At 48.2% G+C, this 13,822-nt stretch overlaps 1 protein-coding gene across 1 annotated transcript in view; it reads left to right on the top strand.

Annotated features, from left to right (window-relative positions):
* The window catches only part of Kif26b (kinesin family member 26B), a 541,264-nt gene extending 527,769 nt beyond the window's left edge, over nucleotides 1-13,495 (top strand). The window contains exons 13-15 of the mRNA XM_045152420.1: nucleotides 10,166-10,368; nucleotides 10,851-11,001; nucleotides 13,303-13,495. Coding sequence (XP_045008355.1) covers nucleotides 10,166-10,368; nucleotides 10,851-11,001; nucleotides 13,303-13,451 — 503 coding nt within the window. The 3' untranslated portion in view covers nucleotides 13,452-13,495. The remainder of the gene's footprint in view (nucleotides 1-10,165; nucleotides 10,369-10,850; nucleotides 11,002-13,302) is intronic.
* Nucleotides 13,496-13,822: the final 327 nt, after the last annotated feature.

The raw sequence follows: 13,822 nt of genomic DNA on the forward strand, positions 1-13,822 counted from the left end.
TCCCAGGACTGGATCAAAAAAAAAAAAAAACAAAAAACAAAAAACAAAAAAAAAACCCTTGCTATTCCAACTCGATGTTGTCAAGGTCCAGAGGGATGGTGTAGCGTTTGTTTTGTGACCAGTCACCCTTGTCTTCATACCCTCTCATTTTGTGCTTTGAATCTGCCAATATGTTCCATCTTCACTCCTGCTTTCTATTTGAGGCTTAGTATAATAAAGAGGAAGAACAAACAAATGGGTAAATGTGACAGTAAAACCACAAGTGTGTAGAGTAGCTGTTTGGGGTGAAGTGCCTCTGCCCGTGTCCTTGCTCAGGGCTGAGTTCTTGTGTAGCTGCTGCCCTCCAAGGGGATTCCTCGTAGAAGGCTGTTGAAGGAAAATGATGTGACATAAAAATGCCAGGCAAGGTGCTAGAGATGGAATTTAATATGGAGTGCCAAGAGCATTAGCCCCTTGTGATCAGCCACTGTAGATCCAGGGCTCCATGATGGATACTGCACTGAAGACATGCTCATTTCAGGTTAGGTGACCTTGTCTAGCTTATTTATGATTATTATTAAGAGAAATGCTAGCTGTCAGGCATGATCAACATAAATCAAAACAGCTTCTTTAAAAGAAGCCATAAAACTCCTTGAAGGAAATTCCCAACCAGATGGCGAGTTCATAGTTACGGAAGATGTGAGTCTGGAACTTCAGAGGAGACAGATAGTTAACTTTTAGCTAAGATGGCTTCTGAGTTTGGAAATTTCTAATGCTCTGGTTATTAGTCACAGTAACAGTAATAATAATAATAATAATAATAATAATAATAATAATAAATGAACTATATTCCTTGGGAAATAACCATGAGCTCTCTCATTCCTTTGCAATACATAACAAAAAATATCCAATATCACTGGATCATTGCTCCAGCCTCATTCCTAGAGATCCACATTAGTGAAAAGCCTTCCTTAAGACAATTCTTGGGTCAGTGGATTTTAATTTTAGTTGTTTTATTAGTCAGCTTTCCACTACTATACCAAAATACCTCAGATGATCAACTTAGAGAGTGGAAAGGTTTTTTTCAGCTCACAGATTCAGTCTATGGTCAGTTTTGCTGTGGTGGGGTGGAAAACACTGCTCTATTGCTGCTGCCCACAGTCTGAGGAGTCCCTTATCCTTTAGGAACATCCACTTAGGTAAAGCCAGTTCCTGGACTTTGCCACACAAAAGAATTTCAGGATGAGCTACTATGAAGCAGAGTAGGTATTATTTTTAAAGATATTTTTGGCCAGGCGTGGTGAGAGGATCGAGGCCAGGCTGAGACTGCATAATAAATTCTAGGTCAGCCTGGGCTAGAGTGAGACCCTTACCTCAAAAAAGATTATTTATTTATTTATTTATTTTTTTGGTTTTTCAAGGTAGGGTCTCACTCTAGCCAAGGTTGACCTGGAATTCACTATGGAGTCTCAGGGTGGCCTCGAACTCACGGCAGTCCTCCTACCTCTGCCTCCCGAGTGCTGGGATTAAAGGCATGCACCACATAGATTTAAGCACAGGAGTTAAGAGAAAGGGAAGCTGTCAGAAGAGATCAGCAAGGCACACTTAAGAACTTGGGTATGGGCTTTACAAGAGAGAGTCCCACTTTCTATGGAATTGTAAGAGCACATGACGTATTATAACACTTGTCAATGGGGAGCCATTACAGACTCTTTTTTTTTTTTTTTTTTTTTTTTGGTTTTCGAGGTAAGGTCTCACTCTAGCCCAGGCTGACCTGGAATTTCCTATGGAGTCTCAGGGTGGCCTCGAACTCACAGTGATCCTCCTACCTCTGCCTCCCGAGTGCTGGGATTAAAGGCGTGCACCACCACGCCCGGCTGTCAGACTCTTTTTTTAAATATATATATTTTTATTTTTTTATTAGAGACAGAGCAAGCGAGTGCCAGGCCATCCAGCCACTGCAAACGAACTCCAGACACAATCACCACCTTGTCCATCGCTTATGCGGTTCTGAGGGAATTGAACCTGGGTCTTTTGGCTTTTCAGGCAAGCACCTTAACTGCTAAGCCATCCCTTCAGCCATTACAGACTCTTGAGAGGAACTTCATTTTACCTCTATGGATAGATTGTCACTGAGGCTTCCACAGCTCCTAGCCAGACCTCTGGCCAGTGACATTGATAGCCTAAAGCTGTGAATCAGAGCGAACACACCCTGCCCAGGTGGACAGCCATGTCTGTGCCTGTGAACATGTCAATTACTGAAGGGATGTACATTGCACTTCTGTCACTACAGCAGCTGAGTGCCCATCCTAACCCACCACATTCCTACATTCCTCGTAATCACAGGGCACTCTCCCGCACCCTCTCCATCTCCTTCTCTGATACTTTGCTTTGCACCCTAACCGTGGTGGATGTTGCAGTCAGCTTCACATTGCTGGCAGATAAACACCCAACCCAGAGCAGCCTGTAGGAAGAAAGGGTTTATTTTGGCTTATAGACTCGGAGTAAGCTCTATGATGGCAGGGGAAACAATGGCATGGGCAGAGGAAGGACATCACTTCCTGGCCAACATCAGGCAGAGAACAGCAGCAGGAGAGTGTGCCAAACACTGGCAAGGGGAAGCTGGCTGTGACACCCAGAAGCCTGCCCCCAACAGTACATCTCTTCTAGGAAAATCCAATTCCAAAATTGCCACCAGCTGGGGACCTAGCATTCAGAACATGTACGTTTATGGGGGACACCTGAATCAAACCACCACAGTAGGTTACCATTTTGGTCTCTTTCTCTTGGCTGGTTGGCAAAGCCTGGCAATAAAAGAGCTGCTTGTAGGCTGGAGAAATAGCTTAGCAATTAAGGTGCTTGCCTGTGAAGCCAAAGGACCCAGGTTTGATTCTCCAGGACCCATGTAAGCCAGATGCACAAGGTGCCACATGCATCTGGAGTTCGTCTGCAGTGGCTAGAGGCCATGACATGCCCATTCTTTTCTGTCTGCCTCTCCTCTCTCTCTCTCTCTCTCTCTCCCCCCTTGAAAATAAATAAATTTTAAAAAAAATATTTAAAAATAAAAAAGCTGCTTGAATGACATTCATTCCCATTGTGGAAGCTGGGCCTGTGGTGATCAGCATGCTCTTAGCTCCGGGATAACGGGTATTCTGCCCAAAGACAAGCCATCCAGGAAAAGCATCCTGGTTTTGAGGTACACCCACACCTGGGTCTGCCTGGTCATGAGTTTCTCCAAAGTCTGCTTAGTACCCAGTACCCAGTGGGTGCCAGTTCCTACTGGATACTGCCAATTGAATTCTTTGGTTGGTTATTGGTTAGTAGGCAGCATAGCCCTCAAACCTGGCCCATTTTTCTCAGCTAGGTATTTCTTGTATCTTATCCTATTGATGATGAGGGCTTGAAATTTTGAGTCTAGTCTGCTATTTCCTTTGTCATTTTATATACTAGACACATGTCTTCTCTTCTCTTGGTGTGCCAAGCAAACATTCCTGAATGGTGATGGGCCAGCCCGTGGGCTGTTATTTGCTGCCTGCCATGAAGCGAGCTCCGGGGATACCAGTTCAATTCACAGCGCTGCACCAGTGTCTGGGAGCAAGACTCCTCACATGGCTGGCAGTGCCACAGTGGGCTCTGGTGTTCTTTTGGTTCCCAAGTGTGTGGCTTTAAGTTTTGCTTTAATGAGTTCATAAACACAGTGGCCACAGGCTTAATGGACCCCTGAGGAAGGCAAGCTGCACCCCATAAGACTGAAGGTGATCAGCATGCTTCCAAGAGACTTGACACAGACGCAGAGGAGAAAGGGCTCAGGATGAGAGGGTGCCTTCACATACGCCAGCAGAGAAGCAAAGAAGAGTAACTGACTCCACAAGACACATGGAAACATCTGGAATTAGATTCCAGCAGGAAACCGAGGCAGTGACTCCAGGGCCTTGGGTGCAGAGCCAGAGCCACAGAGAGTGTAAGAAGGGCCATGCTGACAGTTTGGCTCTTCTGTTTGATATCATGTCAGGCCGTACAGCCACCATCCTCAGTCTTCCGGGCTCTATGGTTCTAGCTCCTTGGGGATAAGTGAAGACAAGCATTCAGGATTCACATCCACAGCCCCCGGCCCCCTCTGCGTTAGCACTTCCTTCCCTGCATCTGCAGCCATGCCAGTGCCTGGGCCCTGTGCCAGGTTGCAGACAGTGGGTGATGGAGAGAACCACTCCTGTGGTGGGTAGGTGGGTGGGTTAGGCGTTCAGGGAGGGATGGACGCATATTCTCCAGGGTATGCGGGACCTCTGCATTCAGAGCACTCACAGTGCCCGACACTGGCTCAGGCAGTACCATTTCTTGACTCAGCTCCATGCTTCTATTGATGTTGTCAAAACACAAGGTCCCTTACTAGCCAGGCTTCTTGACAGCTCAGACCAGGAGAAAAACAAGGAGGAGCTCACTCCTAGCATTTAGTGGGAAGGATATGATTGGAAATTTCATTAAAATACCTAGCCTGGGACTGGAGAGATGGCTTAGCGGTGAAGGCACTTGCCTGCAAAGCCAAAGGACCTCAGTTTGATTCCCCAGGACCCATGTAAGTCAGATGCACAAAGTGGCACATGCATCTGGAGCTCAATTGCAGTGGCTGGAAGCCTTGGCACACCCATTCTCTCTTTCTCTCTCTCTCTCTCTCCCTCCCTCCCTCCTTCCCTCCCTCTCTCTCTCTTTCCCTCTCTCAAACAAATAAAAGAAAATACCAAGCCTGACTTGACTTTCTTGGGCCCATTTTGTGCAGCAAAATTTTCTTGACAGCTATCAGCCCGGGAGGCTTGTTACACGCTGAACTTAAACATTTGCTGACTATATGTTGAGCAGAAGGGGCTTCCTGAGGCCCTGGCATAAGGAGGCTGGTTTCTGGTAGATCCCATATCCATTGGATAGCAGTAGCAGGGCCCAGCATGACTTTTGCCTAGCTGGGAGGTTCCTACAATGTTTCCTGGTGATAATACTCTCCAGGTCCCATTATGAGCCTATAAGGAAGTGGTCAGGGCACAGACTGGGAAAAAGCTGGAAGCATGAGCCTGTGAGATTGAAATGCTAGACCATGCAGGAAATCTCAGTCATCATATGTACGTGGGGACCAGACCAGACACAGTGCCCCAGCTTCTGCCATGATGGCATAGCACATCCGGGCTTTGCTTCTGGTGCCCTTGTGAGCAACGGAAGGAACCATCTCTACCTTCAGACCATTGAATGCCATTTCTCTAGGCTGGCCCCCTCACCTACATAAGGCTTACAGTGGCCTCTGGAGGGGGAAAGGAAGGGATCGTTCACAGAACAGGAACTGAATATCTGTTCATTGGTGGAACTGATACATGAGGAACCATATTGAAAACCTTATGCACAGCCAAGTCCCCGTTCATGATGTGCAAGGGCAGTTGGTCATGGCTCCCAGGCCACAGTTAACTACTCTAGGACCTCATTCCCCACGAAGGAGGGGAGGAGGAGCAAGAAAGATCCAGAAGTAGGATGCAAGAAAGGAAATGAGAATGAACGAGCACGAGAGTGTATTTCTGTGAAGCTCTGGTAGCCTCATGAGATGATAGTCTATCCATCCTAACAATCAAGGTGGTCTCTACTCCCATCATTCACATGGGTATTGGCAGCAGACAATGGGTAGCTTTTGTTCCAGCCAGTTCTTTTTCTGGCCCCATGCGGCCACTGAACCAGCACCACCCACTTAGGCTGTTCCAGAGCTAAATGATAGCGGTTTCAGCTGCTGGAATTGGGGTACGCTTGTGACACAGCAGTAGGAAAGTAACACATCATCCCATCCCATCACTGTTCAGTTCCTTTCCTCTGCAAAAAGAACCTTCCTGAAAGTGCCAGAGCCTGCCTAAAGGTAGCCAGCTCTGCTCAGTCACTGAGTGCCCCCCCCCCACATTCCATTACTGACTTCTGCCTCTGAAGGGCAGACAAGAAAGTCCTGTGACCCTTTCCATGGTCTGCACACACTTGCCCCCCCCCCACGCTCATGCACCCGATAACTCAGTCCCCAGCTGGGGGCAGTGTTCTGGGAGACTGTGGAACTGTAGCAGACAGCTTCAGGTTCATTGAGATGAACTTCCAGACCAGGCACAGTTATGGAGGAAGGGATTGATTGAAGCTTAAAAATCCAGGGGAAGTTCCATAATGGCAGAAGAAGCTGGCCTGCCTTCACAGGCCCAAGCACAGAGAGGGAAGTACAAGCCTAAAGGTCAAAAGCCACAGCACACTTCAGGAACTCCAGCTAGGCACACTTTGCATATCTTTAGATTGAAATCAGAAACCCACCACCACAACTTAAGATCCACCCAGCGACATTGCCTGCAGCCAGGTAGCCAGCAGATGCAAACTACAAACAATAAAGAACTGAATATATTGGGGCCATCTATTCTATTCAAACCACCACAGGAACCTTCCGGAAGTAGGGTACACTTGGAAGGCTGCTGAGGGGCCGAGCCCTGAGGGTATGAGCACTTCCCACACTAGCTGTCCCATTGTCCCACTCCCAGACAGGAGCCGTCCTCCCGCCACGTCTTCCCCATCACCACGGACTGTATCCACCTAACCGTGAGCCAAAATCAATTGATGGATTAAGTTGCTTCAGGCAGGCATTTGATCACAGTGAGGAGAAAATACCTGATCAACACTATGACTAACCCGGCCGAGAAGGGTGGGACAGGAGCCACTTTGGGAGCGTGTGCTGCCTAGGAGAGTGAGCAACGTCCGCATGGCCACGTCTTGGCTGTAGGTCCTCTTATATGGCCTCTACCTCCACGCTAGCCAGATCTTTCTGCATGGTCATCCCTGCTCAACTTCGGAGACATCTCTTAGGAACCCCATGTCATAGATGCTGGAGCCGGGGCACTCAGCGGCAGAGAGCCAGCTCTCTTGGTCTGCCCATGTCTCTAAAACATCCTCATCTCTCTATCCATTACCACCTAAGGGCCTTAGACCGTAAGGAGCCAAACATATACTTTGTCCCCAGGGTTGATGTTTCTTAGTAGGTGCCTGTATACATTATTGAAGACTAGGGCAGAGGGGTGTGCGTGTACACAAGATGAGAGCTCTGCAAAGTGAGTTGTGACGTGAAATGAATAGAGCTTAGAGCGCTCTGTAGAGAATCACACTGTACCATGCATTCCTCACTGTGTTCTGTTCAGTTTGCACAGATCCATCAGCCGCAAGGGTATGCAGGGGGTGGCTGTCACATTCCCAGCTCCCTGGGACAAGGACCTAGTAGTTAATGAAGCAGCAGCCCTTTATATGGCCCCTGTTGATCCATATTGAAGAGTTCTGGATCTTTCTGAGGCCATAGTACTTAGATTTATGCTTTCCTTAGCAGTCCTTGAATCTCTCGCGGCTGGAGGCAAGAATAGTTTCTGCCTTTCTCCAAGCCCAGGCTGAGCAGCCACAGTGGCTCGACACTCAGCAGGTGCCGGGGTTCAGGTGGGGGTGGCCAGGGAGCTCATGGGAAATATGGAGAGGGGTTCCCACCTGCTCTCTGTAACTGTGTCGCCCAGGGGCCCAAGAACCAATGCCCCCAACCACTCAGTTCACACAGGCTTCTCCATCCGGGTCCTTCGGAAAACTGCACACCCATTGGATTCTCAGAGCTGCCCTGTCACAACGTCTCTTTTTTTGTTGTTGTTCTCATTTTGCGTGTTTTTAAGTTCATATGCATGAGTTGGCCATGTTAATGGGGTTCAATGTGACATTTGCATACAGCACACTCATGAAATCTAACCTCCCTTTTCCACACTCTTCCTCCCCCACACAGGCACCCAGAATCCCTAGGAATCCCTGTTCTGTTTTCCGATCTATCTTGTTTAATTTCCACATCTAAAAATAGCAGTGGCTGTTTTTATTTTCTGCCTATCTGTGTCACTGAACATGTCATCTAGTCCCACCCATTTTGCTACATATGACAAGATTTTGTTCTTTGTGGCTGAATAATACGCCATACTTTCTTTAACCATGTGGGGCCGTATCTTAGCTGTGAAGGAAGAAGGTCACAGTAGACAAGGCAGATGCCACTTTGATGTGAAGATTCCACTTCCTTGCCAATACTCAGACTTGGGATGGCTGGCGGCAGATCTGTTTTCGTTTTTGTTTTTTAGTACACATTTTGCTTTTATCCATTATGGTTCTACCAATTTATATCCACCAATAATAGCATGAGAATTCCTTTGAATCTGCATCCTCACTAGAAGCAGTTTTCATGATAACTGTTCTAACGAGGGTGAGATGGTATTCCATTATAATTTTGACATGCATTCCACTGATGGCTAACAGCATTTGTCATTTTTTCCCATGTTTGTTGGCCTCTTATATTTTTTTCTTTTGAGACACATCTATTCAGATCATTTGCTCATTTTTTCCCTCTCTCTCTTTTTTTTTTTTAAGGCAGGAATGGTGGCTCATGCCTTTATTTTATTTATTTATTTATTTATTTATTTATTTGTTTATTTAAGAGAAAGTGGGGGAAAGAGGCAGATAGAAAGAGAATGGGCACACCAGGGCCTCCAGCCACTGCAAATGAACTCCAGACACATGCGCCCCCTTATGCACCTGGCTCATGTGGGACCTGGAGAATCAAACCAGGGTCCTTAATCTTCGCAGATAAATGCCTTAACCACTAAGCCATTTCCCCAGCCCCATTTGCTCATTTTTAATTGGATTATGTATTTTTTTAATTACTTGCATTTTCTAGATATTAACACTCTGCTGGAGGAATAACCAGCAAAAATTTTCTCCCATTCTTCAGCCATTCTCCATTATCTTGACTGCGTCAGATGCTGTATAGATGCTTTTGAGATATTTGCTCATCTTATGGCAGTAAGAAAGCAAAGACAGGGTCCCAATACCCTCTCAAGGGCACGCCCCTCCCCCCACCTAACTTTCTTCCACGAAGCCCCACCCCTTAGAGGGTTCCGTCTCCTGGTAATGCCACAGGTTGCTGACCAAGTCTTTAATACTTAAGATCTACCAGGCACATCCAGCCTACTGTGATTGCAACACAATGATGTCATCTACAAAGTTTGCGCTGGAGAACCGAGCAACTGAATTACAAAAACAGTTCCCATAATGTTTTAAGAAAATTTATGATTTTGTGTTGGGACACACGCATAAATATACTGGGACCACTTTTAGCCTATGAGTTATGGGTTGGCTACACCTGAACCATAACAACATCTTTTGGGGGAATTTTTTTGTTATCTGATTTCTCTACTTTTTTTTTTTTAACTGGAAAATGTAGACTGTGAGTTTTCTTTTCAACAAGGAAAGACTGAGACTTTGAGCAAAGTGCTTATATTCTTTGTACTTTATTTTCTTCCTGTGTGGGACTTAGATGAGATGCTACATTAGTCTGTGACAGGCACGACAGTACAGAGACTGGCTCTCGACAAGTCTTCAGGGCCACTGGGAGCCTGGGCGCCTGGTCCTGCTCTTCTGTTTTTATGATTGTTACTTCATGCACCGGCCATCAGGCCCACGTCTCATTCCAGACAAAAGAGCGGGAATGGGAATGCCACACTTTTCCCACTGCTGGAAATGTAGGCATGTGTATCACACAAGAGTGTTGTGTCCATGCAGGCCACCATGTACCCCACTAAGAACAGAGTCTCTTGTTGAGAAAGAAAATCACAGAGCTGGGAGTGTGGCTTACAGGCAAGAAAGAAAGAGAGAGAAAGAGAAAAAATGAAGCAAGGGATAAGGAGGAGGGTCAGCTAGAAGTCTTTATCACAATGTACAAGGCATGTTGGATATGCCCGGTACATACTCAGTGCTTTATATAGTAAATATTCTGGAATCCCTGCTACTGTGATACCAAATTCTGTAACCCTCTTCTCCAGCACAAACGCCCCTTGAATTTTATCGGAATACCATTCATCCCATTGAGTCTCCGCCAGTCTGTCTCCAGTTCTAGGCCACGTGCTCTTTGTCGCTTCAGGTCTAGGGGTCCCAGGTGGACGTTAGACAGTGGCCCTGAAGGCCGGGCAAGGACTTGCTCAGCTCCTCCACATGAAGCAAGTGCTGGGTTAAGAGTGGTGGCCAAGGCAGGTGGAGGGAGGCTGGGAATGACTGCAAGGTGCGCGTTGTCACCCCCAATCCTTTGCATCGAAGGCCCACAAACAAACCCTGTGTCTCCTCCTCATCTAAGGGTCTCAGAGGCGGAGGCTCATCCCAGCCTTGTCCCTCGACACCTCCTCACCTGTCAGAAAACCTGCCACCAGCACCGGCGTGCGCTGGGTGGATGGCCCCCTGCGGAGCACCCAGAGAGGCCTTGGGGAACCTTTTGAGATTAAAGTCTATGAAATTGATGACGTGGAACGTCTGCAGCGGCGACGAGGGGCCACCAACAAGGTGAGGCTGCGTCCGACCCAGCAATAGCTGTTGCCACTGACCTCACCCTGAGGAAGGGGGCGTCACGGGGCTGGTGCCTCAGGTTCTGGTGTGTCAGTGGGCAGGTGACCAAGGACTCCGGTCACAGCTTTTGATGGGTGCTCTGGGCTTCTCTCCTGAAATGACTTAACAGGACAGACACCTGAATGACTTCACATGGGTACCTGATGGGCCGGGGGAACTTCTCTGGGTCTCTGTCTCCAGATTTCACACCCTTTCAAAAGCCAACATGCATGCAGCTTGGAGCACCATGTGCTTCCTGGGGTCGGGCTGTCTGGTCTGTGGAGGAGGCCACCAGGGTCCCTGCACCCTTCTGGCAACCTCAGCTCTTGTCATCAGCCGTACTGACTTAGAGCACTCCTTTCTAAAGAAAGCTGTCAGGCCGGGTCGGAGCAGAAGTTCCTCTTTTCTTTCTACCACTCTGTCTCTTTGTGTCTGCCCAGGAGGTCGCATGCTTTAACGCCAAGCTGAAGATTCTCGAGCATCGGCAGCAAAGGATCGCTGAGGTCCGAGCCAAATACGAGTGGCTGATGAAGGAGCTGGAGATGACCAAACAGTACCTGATGCTGGACCCCAACAAGTGGCTTCGTGAATGTAAGGCCTGTGACGCCTCTGCACCACCGCTGCGGGTGGGCTCCCCAGTGACAGGGACACGGCCCCCCAGACCGTCTGCATCTGAGGCATGGGGGCCTATGGGATGGAGATGGTTGCCCTGAGAGTGAGAGCAATCCTACCCTCAGGCTAGGGTAGTGTGCATTCCTCCTTAGACTGGTGGAGTTTTATTTAGTCCAGAGACCTGAAAACGGGATTTCACACCGCCACCTCTCTATGTGACAGATCACTCAGACATGAGGGCTCCCAGGCCGCAAACCCACACTGCCTACCTAGCCTAAAGCAGACCAGAGCTCGAGAGCGCTTGTCAGGTAGAATGTGCAACCCAGACCCACCTTCCAGGGACCCTGGAAGCACAAGGAGCAGGCCTGGAGTTACCTGCATTTAGCAGAAAGTCCAGGCAGCAGTAATCATCTAATAGCGATTCAGAACAACGCTGGACTCCCTGAGAGGCAGATTCAATTGTCTCCTATTTATTTGCTTCTAACCATTCTATTTACTGTAAAGTAAGGCTTAAATCTGGTCCCAGCTGTACCACTGCTGTGTGAACCTATGCCTGGAGAAAACACGAGTGTCATTAGAATGCTCACTCCCTCCCTTTGCTGGCCTTTCCCTCCAGCCCTCAGCTACCCAGGTCCCTTTGAGTGACAGTATTCCCCTGCATGTCACCTCCCCCCTCCCAGGACTTCCCATTGTTGGGGAGTCTCAAAAGTAGAGCCTGGAGGCTTAGCGTTGTATCCAAAAGAAGTCAGTTTAAGCATACTGGGTGAAATGATACGGGATGAAGAAGAAAATGCCAGAGCCTCCCAGCCTCCTGGCTGTGCCCATTGCCCATCACCATCCATTCCCACACTTTCTTTTTCATCTGAAAGAGACAGCAGCTCTGCAGAATAGCTCATGGGCACTCTTTGCAGCTGTTGCCAGTCTATGTAGAGCATCTTACATTGTGGGGTGCATTTGTAGCTGGACCCATGGTCCCAGAGATCAGTTTGGATGGGCTAAAGAGTTAAGGCGCTTGCCTGCAAAGCCTAAGGACCCATGCTCGACTCTCCAGATTGCACATAAGCCAGATGCGCAAAAGATGAGGCAAGCAAGCGCCAGGTCGCACATGCCCTAACACACCAGTTCTTTCTCTCTCTCTCTCTCTTTGTCTCACTCTAAAAATAGGAAGGTGCCTATTTCATAGGGTGACTCTAAGCAGTGGCCTGCACTGTCACTGTGTATCCCAAGACAGGAGCTCAGATTCCAGTAGGAATGGTAGCAGTCATCCCCAAGTTCAACCACCTGGACATTCCCTACATGAGACATTTCCTTAGTGCCTGCTTGCATGCTCCATGGCTGGACTCGGAGAGAAATTTGTACAGCATCCAGAGGTGTTTTCATCTCAGGTACTAATGGGTCCAATGAGACAGGAAAGAGGACACTTGCTAACATCAGGCTGTGGCATAAACAAGTGTTCTGTTGCCTATTACTGCCCCCCCACCCCTTCCCCATCCCCCACCCTGATCATTCCTTCTTCCATGGACCTCTGGTCACTTTCCTTAGGCAGCTCCCTCATTTTTATAGCTTTCACTAAAATTTTATTTTTCAAGAGTAGTTTATGCCCAGGGCAGGCTTTTTATCTTCCACATTCCAATCTTCCCCCGTAGGACAGAAATGAGCTTAACCCATCAGTACACATATATTTCAGATGCATATAGTAAGCAATCCCTCCCTTCTAGCCTTTGTAGAATCAGTGATTTTTTAAAAATATTTATTTATTTACTTGAGCAAGAAAGAGACAAAGAGGGGGAGAGAGAGAAAATGGGCACATCAGGGTCTTGAGTCACTGCTAACTGATTCCAGATGCATGTACCACTCTGTGCATCTGGCTTTACGTGGGTCCTGGGGAATCGAACCTGGGTCCTTCTGCTTTGCTGGCAAGTGCCTTAACCACTAAGCTATCTTTCTAGCCCAAGAATCAGTGATTTTTTTAAAACTTTCGTTTATTTATTATTTATTTGAAAGTGACAGACAGAGAAAGAGGAAGAGACAGAGAATGGGCGCACCAGGGCTTCCAGCCACTGCAAACAAACTCCAGACGCGTGCGCCCCCTTGTGCACCTGGCTAATGTGGGTCCTGGGGAATCGAGCCTCAAGCCGGGGTCCTTAGGCTTCACAGGCAAGCGCTTAACCGCTAAGCCATCTCTCCAGCCCAGAAACAGTGATTTTTGATGCTAGGAAAAGGACTTTCTGTGGTCGCGTCTCGAGTCTCTGGTCTGCATGGACTGCTTTTTTCTTTCAGTTGACTTGGAGCAGGTGCTGGAGCTAGATTCCCTGGAGTACCTAGAGGCCCTAGAAGGTGTGACCGAGCGCCTGGAGAGCCGCGTTAACTTCTGCAAGGCCCACCTCATGATGATCACCTGCTTTGACATTACCTCTAGACGCCGATAAGGACCGGCAGGCCCGGGCCACCAGTCCCTCCCCCCTCCCCCTCCCCCTCCCCCCTCCCTCCCTCCCTCCCTCCTTCCCCAGGACTTCAGCTGAGACACTGCCCTCCCAGGCCCTCTGTGCTGGCGGCACTCAAGACACAGGACGAGGATGAAGGTTGGTGGCAAGTCTGGAGTGAGCGTGGAGAGGAAGGCGATGTTTCCTTTGTTTTCTGTAAGAAAGAAAAGGTGCAAACACCAACATGTGGAAGGAGAAAATGATGGGGAGCCCCCGTGAGACTGAGAAAGCACTTTGAGGAACCTTAAAGAATCCATTTGTACATAAGGACCGCTAGCAGAGACCTCACTCTTGTCTTGCGTTTGTAAGGAAGGGGA

Source organism: Jaculus jaculus, chromosome 1 (assembly GCF_020740685.1).
Source record: "Jaculus jaculus isolate mJacJac1 chromosome 1, mJacJac1.mat.Y.cur, whole genome shotgun sequence".
NCBI lineage: Eukaryota > Metazoa > Chordata > Mammalia > Rodentia > Dipodidae > Jaculus > Jaculus jaculus.